This window comes from Varanus komodoensis, unplaced genomic scaffold, assembly GCF_004798865.1.
Source record: "Varanus komodoensis strain SLA01 unplaced genomic scaffold, ASM479886v1 scaffold8, whole genome shotgun sequence".
Classification (NCBI taxonomy): Eukaryota; Metazoa; Chordata; class Lepidosauria; order Squamata; family Varanidae; genus Varanus; species Varanus komodoensis.
In genome coordinates this window covers 38,868,182-38,894,704 of record NW_025336481.1, presented here as the reverse complement: position 1 = coordinate 38,894,704, position 26,523 = coordinate 38,868,182, and the positions used below count along the sequence as shown (strand labels likewise).

The 26,523-nt window shown below is 40.6% G+C and overlaps 1 protein-coding gene across 5 annotated transcripts in view; it reads left to right on the top strand.

Moving 5' to 3' along the window:
• Positions 1 to 26,523, top strand: part of FARS2 (phenylalanyl-tRNA synthetase 2, mitochondrial) — a 296,018-nt gene that overhangs the window by 79,542 nt on the left and 189,953 nt on the right. For all 5 annotated transcript variants that reach the window (XM_044454809.1, XM_044454810.1, XM_044454811.1 and 2 more), the window contains 2 exons: positions 9,165 to 9,324; positions 15,068 to 15,199. In XM_044454809.1, coding sequence (XP_044310744.1) covers positions 9,165 to 9,324; positions 15,068 to 15,199 — 292 coding nt within the window. The remainder of the gene's footprint in view (positions 1 to 9,164; positions 9,325 to 15,067; positions 15,200 to 26,523) is intronic.

The window sequence follows — 26,523 nt, the reverse complement described above, 5'->3', positions numbered from 1 at the left end:
AACAAGGAAAAAGGTTAAAAGTTAGCAGAAGAAGCCCATGTGGCTTCACAGAAAGCTTAGAGATGCTTTAAAAACAAGGGACGTACAAGGTGAAGGAGCAAGAAGGCAACTCCAGATTGATAGGCAAATGATCAAGGATCATCTAATTGGGTTGAATGAATTCAAATCTCCCAAGCTTGATGAACTCCATCCTAGAGACATAAAGTAGCTGGAAGAAGAACTCTCAGAACCACTGCCTTATTATCTTTGAGAAGTCATGGAGAACAGGGGAAGTGCCAGATGACTGGAGAAGGGCTAATGTATCTCTCTTCAAGAAAGTGGGGGGAGGAGGGAGGAAAAAAATAGAAAGAAAAACCTGGGGACTACAGACCAGCCAGTCTGACATCAATCCCTACGAAAATTCTGGAGCAGATTATAAACCTGCCAGTTTGCAAACACCTTGAGAATAATACAATGATTACTAGAAGCCAACATAGATTTCTCCAGAACAAATCCTGTCGGACTTATTTGAGTTCATTTTTTGATTGGGTAACTTCCCTGATTGTCTGTGGGAATGCTGTGGACATAGTATATCTTGACTTCAGCAAAATTTTAGCAAACTAACTAAAAGTGGATTTAATGGAACAGCAATCAGGTGGATCCACATTTGCCTACAGAATCAGACTCAAAGAGTACTCATCAATGGCACCTCTTAAACTGTGGAGAGGTAAGAAGTGGGTGCTCCAGAGTTCAGCCCTGGGCCCTGTGCTCTTCAACATTTTTATTAATGATTTGGATGTGGAAGTGCAGGGAATGCGTATCACAAAAATGGTGAGATGGCTAATACCCTGGAAGACAGGAAAAAGATTCAGGGTGATCTTGATAGGTTGGAGGGCTGGGCTGAAAAGCACAGAATGAAATCAACAGGGACAAATGCCAAGTTGTGCAGCTAGGAAAAAGAAACCAAATTCATAGTTACAGGATAGGGAATGCCTAGTGCAACAGTGCTGCAAGTGAGAAGGATCTTGGATTTGTTGTAGATCACAAGCTGAATATGAGTCAACAAAGTGATGTGGCTGTAAAAAGGGCAGATGCTATTTTAAGCATCAGTAATAAAAGTATCACTTCCAAATCATGTGAAGTTTCCCTGTACTCAGCACTAGTTGGCCTCACTTGGAGTCCTGTGTCCAGTTCTGGGCATCACAGTATAAGAAAGATGCAGACAAGCTGGGAATTGTTCAGAGGAGGGTAACAGGGATGATCCAGGAACTGGAAACTAAGCCCTGTGAGGAGAACTTGAAAGAACTGGGCATATTTACCCTCGAGAAGAGAAGACTGGGGGGTTGTTGTTGTTGTTGTTGTTGTCATTATTATAACATTTCTATGCCGCCCCTTGCCGAAGCCTCGGGGCGGCTTACAACACAATAAGATACATTGAAATACAATAGAACATAATAAATTACCAATAAATACAAAAATACAAAAAATACACTGAGATACAATAATATAAAATTAAAATTAACAGTATAAAATAAGTAAATAAAGAATATAGGAGGAGAAAAGAGAAGGAAGAAGAAGTTGCCCTGGCCAGATCATATGTTTTAACAATTAAGATGATGTTTAAATAAAAAGGTCTTTACCTGGCGCCGAAAAACCAGTAACGACGGTGCCAGGCGGACCTCTTTGGGGAGTGAATTCCATAGGTTGGGTGCCACCGCAGAGAAAGCCCTCCTCCGAGTACTTACTCTCCTAATTTCTTTCATGGAGGGTTCCCGGAGAAGGGACTCTTCCGCAGATCTCAAGGGGCAGTCGGGCATATATGGACGTAAGCGCTCGTTCAGGTAGCCAGGACCCAAGCCGTTTAGGGCTTTATAGGTAATAACCAACACCTTGAATTGGGCCCGGGCTTCAGTGGGAAGCCAGTGAAGCTGACGGAGGACTGGAGTCATGTGAGCATAACACCCCGTCCCCGTCAGCAACCTGGCAGCTCTATTTTGCACCAATTGAAGTGTTCGGACCGTCTTCAGGGGAAGCCCCACATAAAGCGCGTTACAGAAGTCTAGATGGGAAGTCACCAGCGCGTGTGTCACCGTCGCCAGGCAGTCTTACTCCAGGTAGGGGCACAGCTGATTAATCGGCCGAAGCTGAAGGAAGGCACTCCTCGCCACCGCTGATAGCGGTGATAGTGTTATGTGATAGCACTCGGCAGGTACTTGAAAGGCTGTCACAAAGCAGGAGGACAGGATCTTGTCTAACAAACGCAAGTTACAGGAAACCAGATTCAGGCTAGATATCAGGAAAAAATCCATGCCTGTGAGAGCAGTACAGCAATGGAACCAATGACCTAGGGAGGCTGTGGACTCGACTACACTAGGGATATTCATGATGCAACTGGAAGGCATCTTAGAGGAATGGTGTAACTTAGAGTCCCGCACTGAGTAGGGGTTGGACCTGATGGCCCTCTGGCCCCTTCCAAATCTAATATTCTATGAATTTCCATTCTGGTGGCTGATGGGCTATATGCCAGTGGTAGGAGGACTGAGCAGGGAGGATGGAAACTATGATGAGGTAGAAACCACTGGTTTGTCTGTGTAGATCATGCTAAAAAACTGTGAACCATGGTAACCACCCAGGGTTTCTTGTCATATTATATGAACTTAATTTGGTATGTCTTGGTGAAAATCAGTGCTTGATTCTGAAATCCCTGTATTTAGCCTTTCGTGTGTCAACAGTTACTTACTGGCACTGCTTATGCAATTCCTTTCTACAGGATGAAATTTCTTTACCAATTAGTGACTATTTTTCCCTAAGTTTCCAACCACAATTTGCAGTTGATGCATTTACTCCACATTTTGTCAGCTTTATGTTTTCTTAAGTTCCCTAAACTGAAAGCCATCTTTTTATCTTTTGTAAGTCCTGTTTATTTTTATATTACTTTATGTTATTTTGACACCTTTGGATCATAATCTGAATATATGGACAATAGCCCCATTCTTTTTCCTAACTTTTTTAAAAATATGAAGTGCCTGTTACTAATTTCCTGAGTTCATCTGGGAAAAAGTAATCTTTCCCATATTAGTGTCCTAGGTCAATGAAAAATCCCAGCACGTCAGCCTAAATGCCTCTGGTTGAATTCCTTGCCAGGATCAATCTGATTCAAACATAATACGTTTTAATATAAGTTTTGTTTCTCTATAAATAGAGAGTTTAGGAGAGAAAAATATGGGAGTCCAAATTGCTCTCTGTTTTGGATAGATATTTGCAAGCTTGCTTATTATGCATGTTGGTGCAGGAGCCTTACAAGATGCAAAGCCTTATGGGGCGAATATATGTCACAAGGTCTGGGGGCATCTTGTCATTTGGCTTCTGCTGGGCTTTGTGCCTTCAGCAGGTACTTGCTTTTATACCAGCCCTGACCTCAGGATATATTGGAAAATGGCTTGGGATAGTAAAATACTCTCACAGGAACAGTTTTCTGTACATTATATGAGTTCTTCAGCACTGAGGATTTTCTCAGGGTCGGTCTGTCTGTCTGTCTGGCCCTTGGGCAGAGACTGTTTTCTGTTTCTTCCAGTTTTGGTGACCTTTGGGCAGTCTTTAGCTTCCCAGCATTGCATTCTAGATTCATTTTTGAGGAATGAAAATTACTCTGTAATTACTCTGATGGTCAGAAGAGAGTCAAACAGCAGAAAGATAAACATAAATCATGCTCACATTTTTGCAGGAGTGGCATTTCCTTAATCATTATGTGGCATATATTTCAATATGTCATGAATACTTAAAATTCTGGGTGCATTACTTTTAAAGAAATGTAGATGTAACATCTAACCAAATAACAAATGATTTCACATTTTTACTAAACATTTGTTACTAAACAACTGTACTGAAGTATGACATTCACAGTCTTCAGTATATTAACTGTGGGTTAATACCTTTTAAAAGGACATGCTTTTTCTGAAAACCACCTTCACTATTGAAGTAGATTGTCTGGATTGATATAAACAGACTCAGCATTCTGCATTTGGTAACTTGGGGACTGAAGGATCCAGTGATTACTCTGAAAGGTGATGTGGCTTGCTGTCTTAAATAATTTGTGTTGTTTTCTTCCCAAACTTAAACTCCCAGCTGTAAGCGGCATAGGGTGTTCCATTATTAACAGAGTGGCTTGAGTATGCTCACCACTGATGGGCCCAGCAAGGGCTAGGGAGTGATCTTACACGTTTTTTTTTTAAGTTGTGTCAACGAGTGATGGCAGGAAATATCCTTGTTGATGAATGTGTCCCACATAGTGTCATTGTTAATTTATCGATTCAAACATTTGTGCAAGTTCTGCATTGCACGTGCACAAATGTTTGGTTCCAGGGTAAATGGCTTTAGGATATGGATTCTTTCTAACGAAGAGGAAGATTGGCATAATTTTACACACTGTTTTATTCTTTTCTTTTAAAAGGAAACAGGCAAATGCATATTTCTAAGGCTGAGTGGATGACCTGCAGCCTACATTCAACTCTTAAAGACCACGATTGCAGCACAATTTGGGTGCCTTGTCTCCAATCCCCCTTCCTATACCCAGCTGCTGCCAAGAGGGCAACCAGGGATGGCTCTTTGCACATACCATATTTCCCAACAATTATCTTGATCAAGATCAAGATAATTGTTTATCTTTGGGGAGTAGAGGTGGAGCAGCTTTAATTTCTGCTATCCTCAGAACTGATCAGAATAAATGTTTCCCCATTGCTAATAAGTACATAACTCAGGATCTTTCTGAATTGGGGGAATGGATGTTAAAATGATTTTATAGAGCTAGGAACAGTCCAGAAAAGGGCAACCAAACTTAAAGGGTTGGAACAACTCTGTGACTGGACTCGCATGACACAGCAACCTATCATGACTCTAGAAATGCTGGGTTATTCTGTCTTCTGAATTGAGACTGCTTCCCATAGGGTGGCTTAGTTTTGGCCAACAATCTGCCCTGACATCCGTAGTTCAACCCTTGGGTACCAAGTCCATAGTGGTTTGTAGGAAGTGCCTAGTGAGCTCCTCAGCAAAAATGACAAAAGTCACTTGACAGTCTTTATGACCTTGCCTGTGGTGCTCCCAGTGACAACTGCTCCACAGATGCTCAAATGGTTTGCCCCCATCAGTGGTTTGCCACCTTTACTAAATAAGTAAATAGATAAATAAAGAAAGAATACAGGGGCCCATAAATGTGGGTAAATGTATTTGCAATTTTTAACATCCTGTTGCTGTTGCTGTTTTTGCTGGTCATTCGGGTTGTACAAGTGCACACTTGCAGCTGTCCTTTGAAGAACATTCTAATAGGTGGGCATGCCTGGTACGCTGAACATTCAGGCCATTTCCTTCCTCTAAATGACCCGCTCCTATTCTTGCATTAAAGTCCCCACACAAAATAACATGTGCCTTTGGGAAATGAAAAATTAACGAGTCTAACCTGTCAGCATGCCCCAAATGCACCCCTTCCCAGGGCGTGGGGGTGGGAGGCAAACTCCTAGGTGGAATATAAATGTTGACACATAAAATGTTTCTGAAATGGTCACCTTTAGGGAGTAAGGTCTGAAAGTTACTGGGGCAATTATTCTCAACAACCTGGATGTCTATGTTTAGATCCACTGATGCCAGTATAGTCAGGCCTCCACTTCCTCATCCATTTGAGTGAATTTTAGTTGTGGGGACAGAATAAGCCCTAAACCCCTGAATGTCTAGAAAGTCAGGGTCACATGCAGCTGTCACTGCCTGTAGGGTCATTTGAGGACAATGGCTGAACTGTCAGTTGGGCATTACTGGTAAGGTAAAAGTAAGTCCAAAAGGGGACTTAGATGCCCACCTGTGTGGACCCATTCAATCCATCTCTTTAAACTGTCCTCCCAGGGTTATTTTAGAACACTCAGGGAACCTCATCAACCACAGCAGAAAGTGCTCCAAAAAGTATATGTAGTGTTACTATCTCCCCTTTCAGGAGTAGCTGAAGACCTAAGGAAGTGCTGAAAATGTGGAGCCTGTATGCAGTCTTGCTTTGTCAATTTCAATCCATGTTACTAACTGCACTTCCCTCCATTTGAGAGCATGGAGGACATTGAGCAGGCAGGAATGCATTTATTGAACAGCAGTAAGTGTGCTCTTGTGCACCTCTGAAAGACGTTCCCCCATGCACACACATTATGGAAATAACTACCATGTTTCCCTGAAAATAAGACTGGTACTTATATTAATTTTTGCTCCAAAAGACGCATTAGGGCTTATTTTCAGGTGATGTCTTATTTTTTCTTATGAAAGCCATAAGATTCTTACCCCAAGAGTCCCCCACAATTCCTTTCTTGTACTCGACAGAATAGCTCTTCCTTTTCGCATCCATCTTGCATTTTGCATCCATGCATTAAGAACGTCCATTACAACACACAACGTATTGACATGATTCATGCATTGTGTCTGTACTCCGATTGGTCATTTGACAAGAAGTCTCGTGTTCATCTGTTTACATAGGCGTTTACCTCTTGTCCAAAGGCACCCGCTTCGGTATTTACAAATACTTGATTAGAATGTATTTTATCATTTATTTTAAGTATTAATGGCAATAATATTATTTATTTATATTTAATTATATATTAACATTATTGTTTTATAATTCAATACGACTGTCGTGTGTTGCAACAGACATACCACTGTGTTTCCCTCTCCATCTGGCTAACGATCTTAACTGGGGCTTATTTTTGGGGTAGGGCTTATATTACGAGCATCCTGAAAAATCATGCTAGGGCTTATTTTCCAGTTATGTCTTATTTTTGGGGAAACATGGTATGTGTTCTCTGGAGCTGAAAGAACAAATGCTTGCCACCAGTTGATCAATGGTAGAAAATGAAACAGGATAGCAGTTGGAGTGGAAAGGGCAAGACAAGATGGATTCTGGCATGGAACACACTGGATACCAGCTGGAAGACTTGCGGGAGAGGAAGGGGAGAACAACCCATAGTGAGCACAAGCACAGTCTTCTGTTGGGTGTACTATGGCTTGTTCACAGAACCTACTTTGCATAGCATCTTCACAGGGTGGTTTCATGCATTGTGTGAACCCACCCTGTAAGAATGAATGTTACAGGGAGGTTTTTAGCTTTTAAGGAAAGGCTGGTAACTATTAGGAATGTTGATGTAATTTTAAGGAAAGCACAAGAATGGGGTCTTAGTGAACACATATACATATAAACTTAAGGAAGAGATTTAGCCAGACTTGTTGAACAAGCATGGAAGACAGTTGAGTTCGAATCTTGATTTTGATTTAGCAAGGAAGGGCACTTAATTGGATTTGTCTTAGGGCCAGGAAACAGCTATTAAACCCTTTAGGTACTGATTTCCCATTCCCATTCTCCTTTTCTATGGAATCAGTTGATTTAATGTACACACATCTATAACTGGCAGGTAAGCTAATCCAGAGCAACTACTTCCATATTGCAAGTACTTGGACATCCCACCCTTGCTGCTTTCCACTTTCTCTGTAAGGCATGTATCCCTGAGGTTCTTTGCCCGTATTAATGTTTTTCCCAGCCTTCTCAAAGACTCCAGAGGTCCCCTTCAGCAGAACATTTGGTTATAACATCATCCTTTCCAACAGTTCTTGGCAACTACTTTTCTCTTTCAACCATGATGTATTTCCTTGCAAGCCAGTCTCTGTTCTTTAAGGACAAGGCTAGAAGATGAAGCTGCTTGCTGAGTAACATACCGTGTCCTCAGGAGCACTTAGTAACTGCATTAAAGAAAGCATGAGTGGCTGCCCTGGATAAATGGTTGTATTTGTATGTGAAATGCCCAGGTTCAAGTTGATGCTCAGCCACATAACTCACTGATTGACCTTAGACAGCTCTCATCTGTCTCTCTCTCTCTGTCACACATGCAACACAACCTACCTCTCAGGGTGGTTGCGAGGATAAATGTGATTCTTGTATGCATTCCACCCACTGAAAAATAATAGAACACTCATTCATCACCTATTTCAGGATTTTTTCTGCATCTTTTGAGGGCTAGGCATGCCTAGTCTTAATAGTTACTTGGGATTCTGGTGTATATCCTGATTGCCCAAACAAAGAAAGACACAGACAGACAGACAGACAGACAGGCCAATTCCTTCCACGTGCAGGGCAAAACCTCCTCAGTAACCCAGTCTGCTGCTCATCAGCATTGCACCAGCTGCTCCTCCTGAGGTAGGCTATTATTTGTTTGCTTTCTCAGTCCTCTAGATATAATGTAGACAACAGATGAATACACAGATCTAAGTGAAGGTGAAGAAGAGGAAGAATAGATCTAGAAGGCTTTGACAGTGGAGTCTCCTGCTGGAGCAGGGACTAGATCAGGTGCTCAGCACCCGATGCTAGATGTGTATTTATATCTTGGTAAAGTTCAGCATAAAGTGTGTTCACATTCTACAGAGGGGTACAGGACCTTAGACTCACCTGTGCTCCCAGTCTGTCTCTGAGGGTTCCCCAGCAAGTCACACCCTTTCTTCCTGGCCTTGCGGTTTCCCTGGCCACCAGCCATTTGACAGTCTCCTGGTTTTTGTGCAGTTTTCCTTTCTAAAAAGTTGAATGCCTTTCCTAAGACTCTGTTGCTTGTAGCAAGAGATTTAAGCTAAATTTACTGGTAGCTTCCACCTCCTCTTTTGCCTTTGGCCCTGGAATGCAGCTTCCAATAGATTCTCTGAAATGGGGTTTGACTCTTGGGCCAAAAGAGGTTCAGCATTGATTGATTGATTGATTGATTGGGGATATTTCTAGGCCATCCAATCACTCTGCGTCTCTGATACTTCCTGATACCCACTTGAAAACTTAATCCTCCACTATTCACCATCATTTTAAAGAACCTCCAGGATGCATTACATAGTTTCTGTAACCTGGAACTCTCAGGTTCACATCTCACCTGAAGAGTGAATTTACTTTGGTGGCCTATGACATGTCACACTTTCTCAGCCTACCAAAATTGGGAAGACACTGACCTGCTTTCTAAAAGGTATGTTTGCGAAATGTCACTGAAATTTAATTAAAGTATTTAAAGCCTCAGAAACAAAAATACTGACCTACTTCACAGGTATGTTTGTGAGGATAATTGACAGCATATATAAGAAGTGCTCTGAATATTCAAATGATACCATATAAATGCTAAATGCTGTTTATTTTTGAACAGCTGTTCAGTGATGTCAGTGGTGAAGAAAAATTTTGCCTGTTTGAACAAGGCCATCGTACACCACACAAGCAAGCGATGCACACCATGGAAGCAACGAAACTTGTGGAACACAGTTTGAAACAGGCACTGACAAAACTGGTGGTTCATCTCTTTGGTGATGGTAAGTGCTTTGCCATCCAATCCTGTGGTCTTGTTAATGCACTTGTTAATGATGCAACAATGACAACAACAGTTACAGCATCCTTAAAATCTCCGGTGCCAGCCACCAGTCATAGTCTTGTTCACCAGTGTTGTCCTCATATGATTCATTTATGGAAAATACCAGTCAGCACATGGTAACTTCAGAGATATGGTGGCAATGCCAGAGCAGCCTGGCCAGAAAGAGCAGTGATTTGAAGGGTTTGCCTCCCTTTGCCTCTTGCCCCTGCCCTGGTGCATGGGGATTTAGGAGTAGTTCTGTCTTTTTGTTGACCATGAATTGGAACAAGATTTCAAGCCCATGTATCATCACAATGCTAGGTATCTTGTCTGTTGTAAATTCTATACAATTAAATCCAGAGAAGGCAGTATATTTTCACATGGTGAATAAGTAATTTCTGGGATTTTCTGTCTCAAGAAATGGCAATTGTGTGGCTTTTAAAAATGCTTAGAGCAATTAATGTATAATAGGTCTTCCATTTTTCTGTTACCTGTTCCATCTGTCTATATACACATGCCTATACATATGCACAAACACACTGAGTTGCTAACAAACATACAAAAATGATGAAACATATATTATAAAGCATTAGACAAGAAAAGCCAGAAACTCAGATTGTAAGATGACAGTATGAAAGTTTGTTAGCCATGATAGCTAAACAAACCCTCCATGTTCAGAAGCAGTATATCTGTCCCCCAGAAGCTAGAGATCAACAAGCAAGGTTGGTCAACACCATGAAGTTCTGCTTCTTAACTTGTAGAGTAGCTACTCCCAATGTGTACTCCAGATGTGTTAGACAACAGCTCCCACCCTCCTGCTGGATGGGGATGATGGGAGTTGCTATTCAACAGGTCAGAGTTCGGCTATTGGAAGATATGGAAGTGTAGTGGAGGACACTAACTTGGGGAAAGCAGTTACAGAGGGAGCAGAATGAGCTTTGCTCTGAGACCCAGGAATGTAGCTGTTACAGTCACTTCCCAGGAAGACCTCTTGCCAGTATCACTAACACATTTATCTATCCAGGAAATGGTGGCTAGTACTAAAATTCATGCAAGATGTGGCAAGTTCTGCAGCTGTTAAAGGAATGTATTTTTAGCAGAAATCTAGCAAAGAACATTATAATTAAAACACCTACAGAAAAAAGATAGGATGTTTAACTAACTGTTTCCCCCACTTTTACTGTCAAGAATTTTCCTGTTTGTGGTTTATATATACTTGTAACTTCTTTTTATGGGCACTCCAGTCCCAACAATCACAACCTTTGCACTGCAATTCCCACCATTCCCAGCCTGGTGGGATTTGCAGTCCAACATGTTTGGAGGACACCCCCTTGAGGAAGGCTGCCGAGGATTAACCATGTTTATAAACAGCCTTTGACCATGCACTGATGTCAACGCCAGATAATAGATAGAGCAGGTTGTTCATCATTTGTCAGATCAGAGTAAGGAATAGGTGGGCCGGATAAGAGGCCTAAATTCAGTTGTGGGGGGTTGAAGAGTTTTTGACAGTTTTTTAGTGTGCTCCCACCAATCCCAATTGCACTGGTTCAAAAGTCTTGCTCTCTCTCTCTCTCTCTGTGTGTGTGTGTGTGTGTGTGAGAGAGAGAGAGCAGAGAATATGCAGGGCTATACATACAGTGCACAGACACTGTTAGCCTTCTTTTCCCAGCAACAATCCACCCCCCACCCCAACACCACCACCACCACAATAATTCTCATGCGTAGTAAATAATGCTTCTTAAGAGTCCATTGACAGCGGGGCCCTTTAAAGACCCAAATTGTGTGCAGTGGTTCGGGCAGCTAACAGGTATTTGCTACCGCTGGCCTAGACCATCTAGTGCAGGGGTCGGCAACCTTTAACACTCAAAGAGCCATTTGGACCCATTTCCCACAGAAAAGAAAACACCGGGAGCCACAAAACCCTTTTGACATCTTAAATAAAGATAACATTGCATATATAGTTTTTTACCTTTATGCTATGTATAAAAAACTATACTGTGTTGCATTTATAAAATCAATACACTGCTACAGAGAAAACAAATTTTTATTTCTGCATGCAACAAAAACATTTTGAACTCTGAAAAAAAAAAGACGCTGGGTTGAGTTACTTTCAAATAAAATACTCAATGTCTGTCTGAGTCCTCCTCGTATTTATGAAATTAAAAGCCGAACTTCTATTATCACTAGCAGCAAACCAAACATGCCACCTGCAGCAAACCAAAAATGCCGTCTGCTTCTGTGTGCCCTCATCCTTTTATCACGTGGTGAAATATTGAACAAACATCCCTCTCCCAATGTAATAATGTTGCTGGAATTTTTATAAGAATCTTCTTAAAACAAAGAAGTAGATCTATATCTTCATTATGATTTAGCTGCAGCTCTTGTTCAGTCACTAAAAACTGTTATTTTTAATCTTACATTATAAACTAGTAGGATTCCTTTCATATATTTTGAATAGGAGAACAGCTTCCTGCAGAGTCAAAGTCAGTGCTAACGGGCTGCATGCATTAAACAGCAAACCCCGTAAGTTTGTTAGCAGTAAAAGCAAAGGAATCTACCCACGTACCATTAAACATCAGGTTTTCTTCAGAAACTTTTCTTTTCTTTGGATTTATCCATGGTTGGAGGGGGCGGGGAAGCTCAGTAAATTGGGGCTGGTGGCAGATATAGGTGTGTTTAGTGACTGATTAGCAGATAAACAGTCAAGTGTTGTGAATTGTGACAGGTCCCAAGCACAGCTTTTAACATTCAGATGAAGGAGATTACACTGGGACAAAGAGAATCTTTTCAGCAGTGTTTCATGTAACATGAGAGCCTTCAGGAAGTTTGTTCAGCAGAGGAATGTAGCGATTTACTTAACCAGCTGATTTACTTAACTGACTAGCACTGAGTGTTCCTGAGTGGCGCTTTGAGCAGATCAGTGGCTGTGCCGGCGTGTGTTTTGAGCGACGGAGCCACGGCAGAGGGATTCAAGAGCCACATGCGGCTCCAGAGCCACAGGTTGCCAACCCCTGATCTAGTGAATGCAGTGTTAGATACAGCATTTGCCTTTAGTTTACTGATGCTGTATTCAAGGAGTCCTTTAACTCATCATAAAATCAGTCTTCTGTGATCTAGCTGAACAATGTATTTTTTAATATGTTTACAACATCTTAGGTTTTTGTTCCCTACAAATCAGATACATAATACAGTGGTTAGAGTATGAGTGGGAAAAATTCCCCAAACAAACATGGAGCTCATTGGGTAACCTAGGGCCAGTCACTATCTCTTGGCCTAATCAACTCACAGGGTTGTTGTGAGGATGAAATCATCTTGAAGAAAATCCCTGTAGGGTACCTTGAGTTCCTTGGAGGTAAACTGGGCTATAAATTTAATAAACTAAAATGAATTAATCAATAATCATGAAATAGTATGCTGTTCAGCACTAGGCCAGGAGTAATTCATGCAAAAATCCTCCTGATACCTCTTTGTGGTTATATTAATCCATTAATTATTGCTATGTGGATTTTCTGTTCTCCATGTAAATGCTTCATGTTCCTTCTACTGAAGGAACCAGCCTTGTCTAGCTGTGAACACCCACTATCTCCTCCTTTCTCCTTGGTTTGTTGCCTGTTGGTTATTGAAACCTTTTTATCATCTGTCACAGTTGCTTCTTGCCCTGACTTTTCCAGACCTATTCATCAAAGTAAAGGTTGGACTTCTGTATCAATCAGTAGGAACCTTTGTAATGGAAGGTCAGAGAAGCTCCTCTCCCACCCACCCTTGTTGGACCAAACTTACCAGTGACCAAGCTTAACCTCTGCAGCTAAGATACTGGATTTAGCACTATGATTCATCTAAATACCAGATCATGTTAAATGAGTTTATTATGACAGTAGAGAAGGGAGGGGGGTGGGCTACAAAAAAGGAAGGGGGAAGGGCAAGTGGGTAGCGGCAATAATACAAAGCATCAAAATTGCCTAAAATCCCAATCCGAAGCACTCAGACTCATTGTTACAGCACAGAAATAAAACAATAAAGCTCACCTAACTGTATGAGTTGCCTGACACAGACCTCCTTGCTGTAAAGACTTTGGCAGCTGGTCAAGGAGTGACCGCTCTCACCAGATCAGAATCCATCAGGAGACAAAGACTCTCCAAAGTCAGGGCTTTTTAGCCTCATTCTCCTGGTGATGGAGTGATGCCAGCCAACCAATCCAAGCAGGCTCCTGTCCTCCCCATTTGTTAGCAGTTCTTACCAGTACTGCCCAAGGTAATGGCTCTAGCCGGATATCGTTGGGCCCCTCTTCTTCTGTGATAAGTCTAGAAGTCTACCTTGTACTTGGCAGCTGGGGAGTCTTAACAAACCAATTAATTTTCTAGTTAACCTTTCCCTACTTCCCAAGGCCTTCTTTACAACCTAATCCAGCCAAAGCACCTCACTTCAGATTTGAGGATACTTAGGAAGGGAATAAACCTTCCCTTGTGTGTTGAAGATGATAACAGTTTATTGAATGCAGTGATGAAATAGAATGCACAATTTTAAAAAGCAAACTTAAACTCTCCTTCTCTGTGGCCATATTGGTTACTTGAATAGGCCAGGGGCTTCAAAGTTGGCTGGGTGAAATATTCCTCTCCTGAGGCCAAGAACAAAAGACAGTACCTCTTGCTGTGGATTTATAAAGCTCTTCTCCTTCCCTGTTACTACACACAGGCGATAACCCCCATTTCTCTTACTGGAAGGTGTGGGTGGGAGCAAAGCTACTTTGATAAAGGAAGCAGTTTCAGTTCTCACAGCCAAAAGCAGCTCTTATTTTAGGAATATACTTGAGGAAAGCAGTTTTAGGGCAATTATTTCTGGTGCATTTCCTAACAAACTGAAGGACATAAGGCCTTGGCATGACTCTAAAACAACTATCCTGGCTTTTGGAAACTGGGTAGCTTTGCTATAGTACCTGTTTAATCTTAACAACCTCTTTACCATTCTTCCAAGAAGGCCCATCCAAAATAGCTTTGAAAGCAAATATGCTTTGCTTTATCTGTGACACAGGGTGAGGGCCTTAAAAGATATCCGACCTCTCTCTTGTCTTTGCGGAAGTTTTGCTTAATGGTGCTTTTGCATATAATTTAGAAACACATCACTACTTTATATACAGTTTTTATTCATTATACAATGGTATAAAATATTCATGCAGAGGCACAAATCAGGGGAGAAAAGCTTTGTATTTAAAGTGAGTTACAACAATAGTGCAAAAAGCTATAGAGATTTATTTGCTAAAAGAGGGTCGTTACATTAATAGCTAAAAATCAAATTGTAAAATAATAATAATAAAATTTAGTTATATCCCTGGAGAGCTGTTAGTCATTTCCAGTTACTGAGCATAACAAAAGTACCTGCTTTGCCCATGAGTTGGCTCATTTTCCTGCAATTCCAGGTAGTTACTGGAGTTCAACAAGTGATTGATTTGGCTTTAAAGGGTGCCTGAACTGCACAAAGTGTTTTTCTTATTAGAAAAGACAAGGCTATCCTCTCCCCCACTTGCACAAGAGCCAGGATTTAGTGTCTCACACAGAAAAAAAATTCTTGTCATTTACTTCATTATTTACCATGGATTGCAGTAATTTATGCCATTAACTGAGGGACAAGCTTTAGTAAGGGTGGAAAAAATAAACCTTTTAATCACTTGTCCTATGTTTTTGTTTTGTTTGTTTTTAAAAATGGCACAGCACTTGATGTTAGATGGGTGGACTGCTACTTCCCATTTACTCACCCTTCCTTTGAGATGGAGATCAGCTTCCAAGGAGAATGGATGGAGGTCTTGGGCTGTGGGGTCATGGAGCAGCAGCTAGTTAACTCAGGTATGAAAACCCTTTTGCTTCATTGACATCTCTATTAGCAAAGACTTCCAGCTCAATCTTTCACGGTCCAGCACGTTGCCTTTGCTTGCAGCATACACTCGCATACACCCACAGATCAATATTAATAGCAGTGACTGTGAACAGCTTAGAGACAGCAGTCATTGCATGGTGTACTGTGAGATCGCCACATTAATTGGTAAACCAGAAGCTAACACCTCAAGCCCAATTATGTGCTATGTAGTGGGAGGGAATACATTCTTCTTGGAAGGTTGAATAATGCAGAGATTATATTGTCTTCCCGAAAGTGTGAATATTCTTGCATGTACTGTACGGGGTAGTTCAAAGATGGAAAGCCTGTAGGATGGCTGCAGATAATATTGGAGCACGATTTTAGCTAGAACTCCTTACTCAAGATCAGCCTTGCAGCTTGCTTTTTTAAAAATCTAAGAAGGTTAGCGCTTATTCACAAAGGACATAAATAACCTGTTCACTCATCTGATATGTAATTTGTGCATTTTATATGTATGTATGTTATATAAAATCATTTGGGACACTGTGCTCATTTGAATAGGTGTGTTCTCTGGAGCTGCTTTTTCTCAGCAGTGCAACACAGGAAAAGAAGATTTTTTCATAGTGTTCTTGTATTTGGAAACTGCACACACAGTCCTTTCTGCTCCAACCAGAGCAGGGTGACAGGAGAACCTTCCCCCTTTCTTGCCTAGCTCAGTGTGGAAGAAGAGGGTTAGCTTGTGATGCTCTGAGCAGGATCTCATACCAGGATGCTGGAGGATTTGTGGAGGTTTGGAAATCAACCTACTCATCCCTGTGAACACCTCCTATACCTGACTAGTTTTGTGTTGACAGGCTCCTTCTGCAGTAGAACAATCACCTTGATTTTAATTAAGGCTTGCTGACCTCCACATCTTTTTCACAAACCCTAAAAAGACACAGGATCAAACTCTTTGATATATAGTATTGGCTTGATGTTTTCAAGGATGTTATGGCCTGGACTCAGAGGCTGAAGAACCAGTGGTGTCAAAAGTGGAGGCTCTGGGCCTTACTGTCAAACCCAAGACTCCTGGATGTACAATGCGTAAGATATAAGCCTGGTCTAGCATCCGCAGATCCTGAGCCTAGCTCCAATATGAGCCAGCTCCCCCTTCTCCAAGAGCTTCACATTCCATGAAGCCAGTGAACGAACATGAGCAGTGGACCTGGCATGTTCCTTTGGAGAGACAGAGGCTCTAGATGTCTCTTTATAACTCTTCTGTTTTGTAGGAAGTGGTGAAGTCAGGAAGATGAACTCTGCACTGAAGCATAAAAGGTTTCAGTCTGGGTTGATGTCTTGCTGGAGCAAGTTGTTCTCTGGGAGCTCTCCTTGGTGCTGCAACCTCAGTTTTCTTGCCTGTATGTTTCTGCTCAGATGAGAATGCATCTGTGGCTCTTTGCCTGAGAGTTGCCTACTAACACCACTCAGAATTGATAGACCAGTGGTCAGGCTTGACACAGCAGGGGTCTGCAGTGCAGCACCATGGCAATTCGGTCCCCTCTCTCAGTGCACTCCTAAGATACATTTTAAACAGAAACCTTGGAAAATGTTAGGGCTGTCTTTTTCTGGTCTCTAGCCTTGCTTGTTCTCTCCCCTCTACCTTGCTGTCCCCTACCCTACCCAGCTTCCCAACCTTTAGCCTCACTGTCTCTACTCCCACACCTCTTTAGCTATCTTTTAACGAGAAAGGCTCCCACTTAGCAGCTACTGTATGACAAGGCCCACAGCACTTTCTCAGCTCTCCAAATGCAAGCATGAGACCAAAAGAGGTTGAGGAGCCCTGTGATACAGGATAATGTCATACCTTTATACATGTGTGCATGATATTCAGGTGAAGTACTGCACAACTTCTGGCCTTCCAAATGCTATTGGATTACAACTCCCATAATCCCTGATCATTGGCCATCCAAGGCTGGTGGGCCTTGGAGTACAATGACATCTGGAGGGCCACAAGGTGCCATCCCAGTTTTAAGACTTTACCATTGCCTTTTATGTTGCTTTATAAAGTTGAATGGGTATAATTGGAATGGTCATAAAGTCTTATGGTAGAAAATGGGTTTCTAGAAACTAGTTATTGAATTCAGGTTCCAGAGTGGAGCAAAATTACAAAATGGCTCAAGATTGTTCCCCAATTGTATCCATGTTCCTCAGACACCCCATCATACATATTATCCTTCAGATATGTGTCCTTCTCAAAGTATTAGATTTCTAGATTGCAAGAAATCCTGATGATAAACACTATTCAATTGTCACTGCTTATCAGGTGCCACCTAGCAAAGACCAAGTTGGAGAAAAATAGTTTTTGTAACAGCACACATGTACAGTACATTATGACAGACCAAAGGGAAGTGAAGACTCAATGCATGGCAGGCATAAGTGATGAAAAAACAAAGTTAGGAAAGCAATGATTGTTTAAGCCATGGTTGGCTTGTTGTCTATTCATATGGAATAACAGAACTATGGTAGGAACTTTGGAGGTAAATCAAAAGGCAAGATCCTTGTCCCCAGTGAGTTTAAAAACATCACAACTTAGTCATATGTACTTTATGATGAAGAGAGTTTGCTCCTTGGAGGGAAACCTAAGGGCATTTCAGGTTCCAGTGAAGTTTCCAAACCCTTTGAGATTTTTGGTTTTGAACATTTAGTTGTGAGTGAAGAATTTCATTGTACTATTAAATGCCTTATAGAATCTATGCTGTGCTTTTAATCCTTTGTGTTTCTGAAGATAATGCTGTCCTGAAGAGTATTTTAGTGAGCACCCTTTCTTTGATTTATTGAGAAACTGTTCCTTGATTTTACTTACATTTGAATAGAGGAAGCATGTACCATTCCATTGAATAGCCAGTAAAAAGGGAGAGAAAAAGCTTTTAGCAGTGTCACTCACACCCACCTCACTCCTGGATTTTCTTTTTTGTTGAATTCCTTGCCTAAAGATTCTGCAACCCTTCTATCTGACTTTTTGTATTGTTCTGGAGCGTGACTAACCGCCTAACTAACCAGAGTTTGACACTGAGCTTCACAATATATGACACAGACTAACAGTGAAGTAGGGAGCCTGGAAAAATTTGTCATGAAAATAAAGTGAGATCTATTCTGTGCTTTGCACATAGTAGTCTTAATATCCTTTTGTGGTCTGACAGTGAGAAAAAATGTCCGAATATTCTCAGAGAATAGCCAAGGCCAGAGTATGTTCCCTTGGAAGCAAGTTCCATAGTACTTCATGGTCTTACTTCTAGATCAGTGTACATAGGATTTCATAATGCCAGGGACAGACCATGTTTTTGGCAAGTGTGTTGAAAGTCAAGTCTAAAGTGGCATGGGAGAGGAACTCTCGAATGCCTTCCTACCCCAGTGATGTCTTGGTGCAGTTTCACCTCTGGCCTTAGTGAGCCAGGCAATTTTGGCATGTGAGCTCAATCTGTTGAGCTTCACGAGAATTCTGAGCATCTCTGAAGTGCACCTCAAAGCTCAGGAGGATGGCCGTAGCTCATGTGTGCCATGTTGTGCTTCTGAGGAGCTTGGGATGCTCCCAAAATGTGCTGTGACATAACTGAGCTCCAGCCCTCCATCTAAGCTGGGAACTGTGGATGTGGGTGGGTCATCCTCCCTTCATTTTTCAAAAATTGATTCACTTTTGAAGGGCCTCAAGTGCCTCAGAAGAATATCAGCAATGTGAGAATATTGTCTTCCACTAGCTCTTAGCTTAGGAAGAAAAGGGGTGCTCATGAATTTGTGACCCTTGATGAAGATATCAATACAAGATTAAGCATTAAAAAAGAAACACTTTTTCTACTAGTAGAAGTGTTTCAGAGGCCCTTATTCATAACACTTTTTATGTTATGAATAAAACCATCTTTTATGTATCGCTTTAATGAAAATAAAATTCTCTGTCCTGCTCCTTTGCTGAAGAGAGGCATTTTGAAAATCTTAAGCATACAAACACAGAAAGTTCATCAAAGCAGTCACATATTCCCTAAAAGGTAAGCTTTTAACGAAGTTTATGTATTTTAATTTTTCTTTTTATGTTAGTTTTAATTCTGATTTTGTTTTTCATCTGTATCATTGTTAGCTGCCTTGAGTGCCACATTTGAGCAGATATAAATGAAATAAATAAGCACGCTTGGTGATATAGAAGTTTAGAAAATATTGACACGTAAAACAAAACATTCCAATCGAGAGGAGTGTGATAAACCTTTGAGTAAGTCCAGTGACAAACCTTTGTATGAGTATAGGGGATTTTGTGAGGGGGTTAACTCTCAGCCCACAAACTATTGCTGGCAATACTGGTGCTAGGCTAAAACCTTTTTATTCTCCCATTATTTTAAGGTTTGACAAGGTTTTAATGTGGATTTTATTTTATTGGAATTAATTGGGTGGTGTGCTTGATTGCCTTTTATTCTGTTTTTATTGTAAGACAATCCTGAGACTTTAGTAGCTGGATGGAATATAACAGATTTAAATAAATAAGCAAGCAAGGAAGGACAAGCCCAGAGGTGTATGTCATACTTTTATTTCCATTAGTAGTTCTTGCAGGGCATATATATTCTGTATTGGAGGTGGGAAGCCTCAGGTCAGGGCTTGTGTCCATCCTTCCTGGGATTCCATTTTGGCTCTCTTGGTTTCCCACATATTATTCCCCCTCCATTTCTCCAATCACCCACTAATTGATGTTTCTTAGATTTGGTGCAGTTCTTGCCCCATTCTACAAGGTTGAAATACTTCTCTCAAGGCTTAGTTATTGGCCCTAAGAGCTTGAAGCTAAAACATGCTGCCGTTTTTATCTCACCCCATCCATGGAATACAGTCCTTAAAAAGTTCCCTGAAACTGATCTCAGCCCTTGGACTGAAAGTGGTTCTTGACTGTTGCCCTATGGGGTTGCCAGTGTTATCCAGTAATTATAATAGAATGACCCTCAGGATGGCTTGCACTGTGTACCCATGTGTTAGGCAATCTTAAGCCTGACATGTTCAAACCCTTCATCACTCATAATAAGTAATTAAGTAGTAGCTAATGGAAAAGGCTTGCTAATGCTACCTTGTAGGCATAGTTTCACTTGTTTAATTTATGACTCCATTCCAAATCATTTTTGGAGGCATAGTCTTTTGAAGCAGATGTCAAGCAACAGGGTGTGCATTAGTAAAGAAAGCTTTTTATGCTGCATAGTTCTGTATCTTATTTCTTTTCAGACAATGCCTTATAAATTGCACATCCCACATGTAGCATAACTGATGTGCCAACCTGATAGCAATATCTGGGGGAGAAAAGACAGTTACTCAGTGGCACTGCAGGAATTTTGAAACGGTGCATCTCATCACTGCTCATGATTTAACATGTGTGATCAGCCAGGCTTTGTTCAGTTTGGAAGCATCTGTACAACTCAGTTCAGGAGGCTGGCTATCTAAGGTTTATGTTAAACATTTTAGAAGACAGCATATGAAGGTTCAGCTTTTGGTCTGCGACCGGGCTGAAAAGACAAGGAAGAAATAGCAGTCTGCATCAGCTGTGACAGTCTAAGTTTCACTCAGTCCTAAGCAGAGTCCCAAGGAAGAGTGGCATCACATCTTGACTAGAGTGCTTATCACTTGAGAATAATTTTGGAACTCTAAATTAAGCCTTTTCTCTCCTCTTCATTAGGAGCAAACAAAGTGGGTGGCAGTAAAATTCCAGTGATCACCACATGGGGACTCATAAGAACTATTCACTAAGAGACAGTGTGAAGGTAAAAATAGTGTCATGGGCACTTGAATGTGCTGAAAAGTAAACTGAGAATCAAACTTAAAGTTTTCTAGCACATTTTGAAATATTTGGTTGTTGCTTGTGAAACTACTATGTATAAATCAGCTCTTCCCTGTCATCCTAAAATTGGTGTGAAAAATCAGAAGGGGAAAATGTAGGTTGATTTTTAAAAATACACTTTTGCTTTGCTTTTGGTTTTTCTTCAGTGTTTTGCTTGAAGATTGACTTGTTTTTCATTTAAGATAGGAGGGTAAAGAAACTGGGGGAGAAATTTGGGGCAAGAAGCTAGCCTCCTCCCCCCCCCCCCCATTTTGTTTGCTCAGGTTCTTATTTTAAATTCAGAGCTGAAGGTGAGGGTGTTACACAAGCTGTGAAATATTTGGACAATATAAAGAAAAGTATGTCTCCGTTTTTCCCTGAAGAACTTCAAGTGTGGTAAGTTCTGTCATAGCTTAGTGGTATAGTCCATGCCTTATATGCCAAGGGTCACAGATGCATTCCCTTGTATCTCCAGGTGAAGCAGGTGTGACAGCTTCATAGCATCTATGAATATTTTTTGCCCCCCTGGACTGCCTCACAGGCCACATTCCTGCTGTGCCAACTGCAATGTACTGCAATGTACTGTCAAAAAAGCTGGGTGTTTATGGAGGAAATCCAGCATAGGGTTAGGGTGAGCAAAACGAAGGTGCTTCTGATGCTTCTGAGCCCTGGAATGTGCTTCACAGGGGCAGATAGAACGAGCTGGGCAGAAAGATCTCCGGAAAGTGAGGATTTTACAGATTGCTGTGCTGCTTAGGGAATTATGCCAGTTTTTAGGGTTATGGGGGAAATCCAGGGTAGGGCTAGGGTTAGCAAAACGAAGGTACTTCTGATGCTTCCGATGCCTTGAAGGTGCATAGAAGGGGCAGATAGAACAAGCTGGATAGAAAAATTTCCGAAAAGTGAGGATTTTAGAAATTGGTGTGCTGCACTGGGAATTATGCCAGATTTTAGGGTTCCAATTCTTTTGGAACAAACCATTACAGAAATCTAAAATGACCAAATTTAGCTTGAAAACCAGCTATGTTTGCCTGCTTTAGCCTTAGATAGCAGTTTGCCACTGAAATTTGACAGCAAATCACTGAAGATTGGGGTATGAGGTTGGCAGTGTCATGAATTTCCATGTCACAGCAGTCATATATAGTCTGTCACCAACATGTTGCCCTCCCTTAAGTTAAATAATTGTTGGCAGCAGGACTAAGAGAGACCTCTGCTTGGGATCTGAGAGAAGTACAACTAATCAGAGTGCACAGATTGATAAAATAGTATAAAGATTTTCATATGTTCATGTTTATTCCTGTTTCCCAAGCAAATAATAGAAATAATTGAAGGGATCTCACTCTTTCAATAAAACTAAATTCACTTCTCTTTACTAATGTGTCTCCAAATTTGCCCAGGTATAGAAGTGTAAGACCTTTCCACTATAGTTTCCTCTCACTGACCCCCTTTGCCGTTGTCTAATTATCTTGTGCCCACTTGCATCACTCTGTGCATGGTTAGTTGGTGGTATTGAAACTGTGAATGTTTATGCTCTCTTGCTATCTGTTGCTCATAGTTGCACCCATGTATTGTGTGTTCAAAACATGTGCATCATTGGTTTTCTCCATTTCCTTATAATTTGTCTTCATGCCCATCTTTAATGTGCTGCTGCATCTTTTTCATGCTCACAGGTTTTGGGCTTGTGTTTTGTCTTAAAAGAAGCCTATTTTTTTAAAACACTGGTTCTCTGATTTTATCATTTCTGACATATCCATTATGTATGTTGCAGCTTGGTATTCCTTGGAAGAATTAATATAACCTTACTCACAATCTGTGTGTGTTTGCATAGGATGAACAAATATTGCCTTGCTGTATGACAAAGCAATTACATCTGTTTATCAGAAGAATTTATTTGTTTAAAATGAAGGACACATTTCTGAAAGTTACTGTTTTCTTATGGCACTTGAACTCTTGTTGCAATTCTTGTGTTGCATGCATTTTGCATGAGTTTGCACAGTTACCTGTTGGCAATCTGGCAGAAGACTACAGTCTTAATGCAAATCTGAAGATTTTTAATACAGATGAAATGTGCAAGTGTATTAAGGAAAATTTACATGCAAAGTATGACAGGGATCTTTCAATTTAACTGGAATGAGCACATTGTAGCCTGCCCAGAGTGATGTTCTAGAAAATGTTAAGAAAGCTGGTAAAGTGGGAGGAGGCAAATGCAGGAGATAACACTTAACTGTAGGACACTTCGTTTATGGAAAAAACAAACTGATGTAGTAGATTGTATTGTTGGAAGTTAAATTAAGTGGCAATATACCTGAACAAATGACATCCAGGCATTTCTGCAACTACTTTGGCTATGTGTCCTTTGTGGTAACTGATAACTGAATGAAATTTCTGTAAGCTTTCTGGAGCCCATGGGGTAGGGCAAGGCATAAATAAACTGAAGAAAGCAGGAAACACATTTTTTAATTTAGAGTTGTTGCTGCAGTTGTCGTCATTGTCATGTACTGTGAAGTTGTCTTAAGGTGACCCTATGAACCAGAATCCTCCAGAACATTCTTTCCATAGCAGCTCCATGCAGCTCTCCCAAGTTCAAGACTGTGACTTCCTTTATCCATCTCATATTTGGTCTTCCCTTTTATTTTCTGCCTTCAACTTTCCATAACAGGATTGTCTTCTCCAGGGAGGCTTGCCTTCTCATGATGTGTCCAAAGACTGACAGACTAAGTTTTGTCATTTTTGCTTCCAGGGAAAGCTCTGGTTTGATTTGATCTAGGACTCCAGCACCATGATTTGAATGCATAAATTTATTTTGTCCTAACTGTAGCTTCTTGCCTGAGATACAGGTTGCATATCAGGGCAATCAAGTGTAGAGACATACCTATTACTTTCAGGACCATACATAGATTCTTGTGATCCACACAATCAAAAGCTTTGCTCTTGTCTATAAAACATAGACTGTTCCTTTTCTGAAATTCTTTGGTGTGCTCCAGCAACCAACACATATTTACAATATTCTCTCTAGTGCCTCTTGGAATCCAGCATGGAATGTCCATCATCTCTTGCTCCATATAGGGTGGTATTCTTTGTTGCAACATTTTGAACATCACTTTTCTTGTGTGGGAGACAATGGTCTTATGGTTGCTGCGCTCCTTTGCATCTTCTTTCTTGGAAACTGGACTATATATTGAACATTTCCAGTATGAGGACTGTTGTTTTGCTTTACATACTTGTTGACATTTTTTTAGGATTTGGACTGATTCATTCTGCAGCTTGGTGTGGGATAACGGTACCTTCTATTGGTATCCTATCTCCTCTGGGTGCCTTATTCTTTGCAAGTGCTTTCAGAGTAGCTTTCAGTTTTCTAATATTGTAGGCTTTCTTCATAGGATTTGTCTTTGGAGAAGTCGGTCATCCTTTCATCTCTTCTATAGAGTTCTTCTATATATTGTTTCCACCTTCTCTTTACTTTCTCTTGGTCCCCTGTTGATCTTTTAGCATTACTTTTTTGAATTTCCCTTTGGTTTCTTGGATCTTCTGGAAGAGGTCTCTTGTTTTTCCCCTTTTGTTGCTCTCTTCTGTTTGTTTGCACTGATCTTTGTAATAGTTATTTATTACATAATAGTTTCAGAAAATTTGCATTCAGTATTCTGACCATATTTCTATGGTCACCTTTTGCTTCTTGCTTGTTCTTTGCAACTGTGAGTTTTTTCTTCTGCCATTCATATAGGTTTTTATTTCCTGTTTCTACAGGAGTTGCCTTTTGGCATTCTTCTGTCCACAGTTTTCAGTCCACAGTTTTCCTGACTTAACTCAGTTAAGTTGAGCAATGCAAATCTGTTTTTATGTGGATTTTAAATTCTTCAAGGATGTTATTTAAGATATATTTTGGCACTATGTTTCTGTTAGTGATGTTTTTTAGCTTGATGCTGATTTTTGAAATTAGGAACTGATGATCTCTACCACAGTCTGCTTCTGTTTTGGCAGTAAGAATACAGTTTCTCCACCTTCTGATTCCAATTACATTAATTTGATTTATGTATTGGCCATCTGGTGATATCCATGTATACAATCGTCTGAGCAGTTTCTTGAAGTGTGTATTTGCAATGAACTGGTTCTTGGCTTTAAAAATTGGTATGAGTCATTCTCTGGCTTCATTTCTTACCCCTAGGACAAATTTTCCTACAACATTTGATTCTTCTTTGTTTCCTACCTTTGCATTCCAGTCACCTAGGGTTAGCATCATGTCTTGTCAGTGTGTCATCAATTTCCACTTGAACACCTGCATAAACATTTTCAAGTTCCTCTTCTTTAGCATCTGTTTTTAGAGTGCAGACTTGATTTCTGGTTATGTTGATAGGTTTTCCATTCATTGTGATTGATATTATTTGGTCAGATTTTGTGTTGTAGGCAAAATGGTCCAGCCTGGAAGGAAACATAGCTCAGTAATAAAATAGCATGAGTGGGCAAAGGAACTGTCACTCATCCATATATCATAAGTAATATCCAGTAGGTTCCCACAAAACTGAAGGAACTGCATTCTGCATAGCCCTTAAAATAGTAATGTAAGTGGTAGTCCAGGGGAGGCATCCCAGGTACAAAATTGATCTCCAAATGTAATATCCACAGAGCAAAAGGGCAATCTACAATAAATGAGAAATAAATTTGCATTTGTTGGATTAAGAAGCTATTGGATGGGATCCATTCTAAATTAGGTGCTACTAAAATCAATTTGTAAACCCATTTTATAATATATAAATTCCACTGACTTCAATGGGGACTAAGTGCAACTAATTTAGGATCCAACCCTTTGTGTGAAAATGCTCTTGGTGAGGAATTTGTAATTTTAGAGAAAGCCTAGAGAAAGGTTGAGTAATACAGATTGGAGAGGATTCTCCAGTTAAAAAAATCGAGCAAGATGAGGTAATACATGAGAAGAAAGACCTTTGCTGTGAACCTGGAGAACAGCTGCCAGAGTATGTAATGCAGGACTAGTGAACTAACATTGCAGTGCTCTACATTCCAAATCCTCTTGAAATGATAGGAAGAATATATACCTAAATACCAAGTGTAAGAATAAAGCTGGAGTACATGCTTGTCATTTGCTGGTAGTGAAGGGTCTTTGTCCCATAGTGACAGATGGAAATCAAATATTTATTACTAGTATTCACCCATTTCATAGAAATTAGTCAGTAAAAAGTGTCAGCTGCTCCAGATGCTTAAAAGTATTTTTTCCACATAAATAGCAGCATTGAATTATTAGCCAATTTTAAAGTGATGTCTCATTTTTCATGGCCACTTCAGACACAATTAGGTTATGCAATTTGATGATTCTTTTAGAAGTACCAGTAAGGGTACTTCTCACAGATGCATTACAGTGAAAACCCTTTATTGGAGTCCATGTTACAATGAAGTTACAGAAACCTTTATTTTGAATGGTTTTGGCCTGGCTTAGAAAACAGATATGCAGATATTTTGGACTTCTCCAAGCATTTTTGACCATTTGCC